This window comes from Lactuca saligna, chromosome 7 (assembly GCF_052625555.1).
Source record: "Lactuca saligna cultivar CGN05327 chromosome 7, ASM5262555v1, whole genome shotgun sequence".
NCBI classification, from domain to species: Eukaryota; Viridiplantae; Streptophyta; class Magnoliopsida; order Asterales; family Asteraceae; genus Lactuca; species Lactuca saligna.
In genome coordinates this window covers 34,623,496-34,626,306 of record NC_136423.1, presented here as the reverse complement: position 1 = coordinate 34,626,306, position 2,811 = coordinate 34,623,496, and the positions used below count along the sequence as shown (strand labels likewise).

Sequence of the window (2,811 nt, the reverse complement as noted above, 5' to 3'; positions counted from 1 at the left end):
TAACAATTTCACAATTCTATTCTATTCAATGCTTTGTGCTGAATAAAATGTATTGTTTGATAAAATATCGAAATAAAATTGATGAATAATTATAAAAAAAATACAAAATATTATATAAAATATAAAAATAAACATAAATAATTAAAAAATCTATATACAAATAATATATAGAGATGGAACACAAACGATTATAAAAAGAAATTGTTATAATGATTAGTGGGATACCGGAAGAAAAGAAGAGTGAAGGAGAAAGTAGTCTTACGTCATTCCTCCACTCCAGTTCATTTCACTCTTTTATTTATACAAACTTTATATATTTTTATATTCTATTAATATTAAACTATTTCTATAATCTATTTGTTTTAACGTAAGCCATAAATAAATTTCATAAAGCAGCTCCTTTTGTCGCACTCAAACATGAGTTTTTCATTTGAGTGGAACTCGGTTATATATAATATTATATATATCTGATCATAGGATTACGTTGAAAAGTCAAAGTAGCGCTGCTCCATGTTAAAAATTAGAACTTCATATATACTGAGCTTACCCATCTTCTCTTGCACCACTCCTTGAGTAACAATGACCATCGATATGACAATCGTCCTCATTGTTTTCTCTTTCATTATCTCAATTTACTTCATATTCATCAGAAAACCCAAGGGTTCGAAGGCTCTAAACCTGCCACCAGGCCCACCAACACTACCCATCATCGGAAACCTCCATCAGATTGGTCTAGAACTGCCACATCGTGCTTTCCTCAACTTGTCCAAGAAATATGGCCCCATCATGAGCCTGCAACTCGGCCAGATCTCCATGATCGTCGTCTCTTCGCCTAAGCTAGCTGAAGAAGTGCTAAAAACCAACGACCTCGCTCTTGCAAGCAGACCATATGCACTTCTTGCCGATATTCTGCTGTATGGAGGCATCGACATCGCTTTTGGGCGTTACAGTGATTACTGGAGACAAATGAAGAAGATTGTCACCATGGAACTGTTAAGTGTCAAGAAAGTCCAATCCTTTATGGGTTTTCGAGCTGAAGAGATCGATCGTTTCACGGAGGTCGTTCAATCCAGCGTTGGAAAGCCTGTACATATACGACAAAGGGTTATGTATATGAATAATACTGTGGTGTGCAAGTGTTTGTTTGGGAATAACTGCAGACAACAGGACGTATTGATCGAGTTGGTGGAACAAGTGGTGGCACTATCGAGTGGGTTTTATATTGCAGACCTGTTTCCTAAGTTAAGCTTTCTTTCGGTCATTTCTGGAATGAAATCGACTTTGAATCATATCCACGAGACTCTTGATAAAATCTTCAATGAAATCTTTGAGGATCGTAGAATCAAAAGACAAAAAACTGGACCTACGGAAGACGATCTCGTTGACGTTCTTTTCAACATCAAAGAGCGTGGTGGTCTTCGGTTCCCGGTCACCGATAACAATATCAAGGCCATCTTTCTGGTATGTCCATAATCTTCATATACCATGACTTATAATTATGTTATATACTAACTCCACTATATATATATATCTATGCCATTTTAATATTGTTTTGCTGCAAGTTAAGTACTAGAATACGTTTTTAGTAAGTGGTTACTGATAGTGAACACTCACGTAATATTAATTCATTATTTGGCCCAAGTGTTTTGTTGCTTTAAATTAATATGTACATATTATGATATTAAGGTTATTAATTAAATATAGCATAGATTGAATGAATTATAATGAGTATCTGATTATCTTGTAAAGGTGTCTGAATAGTTATTTTAATGACTGCAGAATATGCTTATCGGAGGCACTGATACAAGTGTTGTGACAATTGAATGGGCAATGACAGAGTTAATGAAAAACCCTGATGTGATGAAGAAGGCACAAGCGGAAGTGAGAGAAGTATTCAAGGGAAAGAAAACAGTGTTAGAGAGTGAATTGAATGGTTTGGTTTACCTTAAACACATAATCAAAGAAACACTAAGGCTTCACATTACTATTCCACTATTACTCCCAAGGGAATGTATGGAGCAGTGTCAAGTTGGTGGTTATGATATCCCGAAGAAAATGAAAGTAATTGTTAATGGTCTTGCATGCGGAACTGATCCCGAGTATTGGGATGATCCAGAAACCTTCAAACCAGAGAGATTTGAGAAGACTTCGTATGATTTCTTCGGTACAAGCCCTGAGTATATCCCGTTTGGAGGAGGAAGGAGAATTTGTCCTGGGATTGCTTTTGGTTTGGTCTCTATTGAGCTCACTCTTGCTAGATTGCTATACCACTTCAACTGGGAACTTCCTAATGGAATGACTCCTAAAGATATTGACATGACTGAGAGTCATGGAGTCACTGCAATCAAGAAATCTTCCTTGGAGGTAATCCCAGCTGTTTTCATTCCGTTTTCATGAGCAATGGGTTACAAACAAGTAAGAGTAAAGGTCATTTAGCTTTGTAAGAGTAAAGGTCATTTAGCTTTGAAGAAGAAACCGACCAATATTTATTTTTATGTACGTTTAGTACGTATTGCATGTTGGCTTGTTACTATTGTGTAGCGAGAACATTAGGCTTTGAATGGAAGTGGTGGATCAACTTAAATAAAGTCGGAAGTTTGTGTGTTATGTTGTGAGTTACAGCCGTTTTAAAGGATACAAATGAATATATGTGTCCAAAACTTGTCGTATAATATGGATATGTATAGGATAAATTTCGTCTTTGTATCTGGTCAGACCATGAGATTTGGAAAGTCCGCTACAATTTAACAAAAAATATGACCTAAAACTTGAAAATCTAAAGATTTAAGCCAAACAATTGTTATTTATTTA

The 2,811-nt window shown here is 35.6% G+C and overlaps 1 protein-coding gene across 1 annotated transcript; it reads left to right on the top strand.

Annotated features, from left to right (window-relative positions):
* The first annotated feature begins 544 nt into the window (after positions 1–544).
* LOC145005038 (cytochrome P450 Tp9025-like) lies at positions 545–2,607 on the top strand. The gene is made up of 2 exons (XM_078964084.1): positions 545–1,461; positions 1,780–2,607. Exons 1-2 carry the CDS (start codon positions 580–582, stop codon positions 2,395–2,397), a joined length of 1,500 nt encoding a protein of 499 aa, XP_078820210.1. The 5' UTR covers positions 545–579; the 3' UTR covers positions 2,398–2,607.
* Positions 2,608–2,811: the final 204 nt, after the last annotated feature.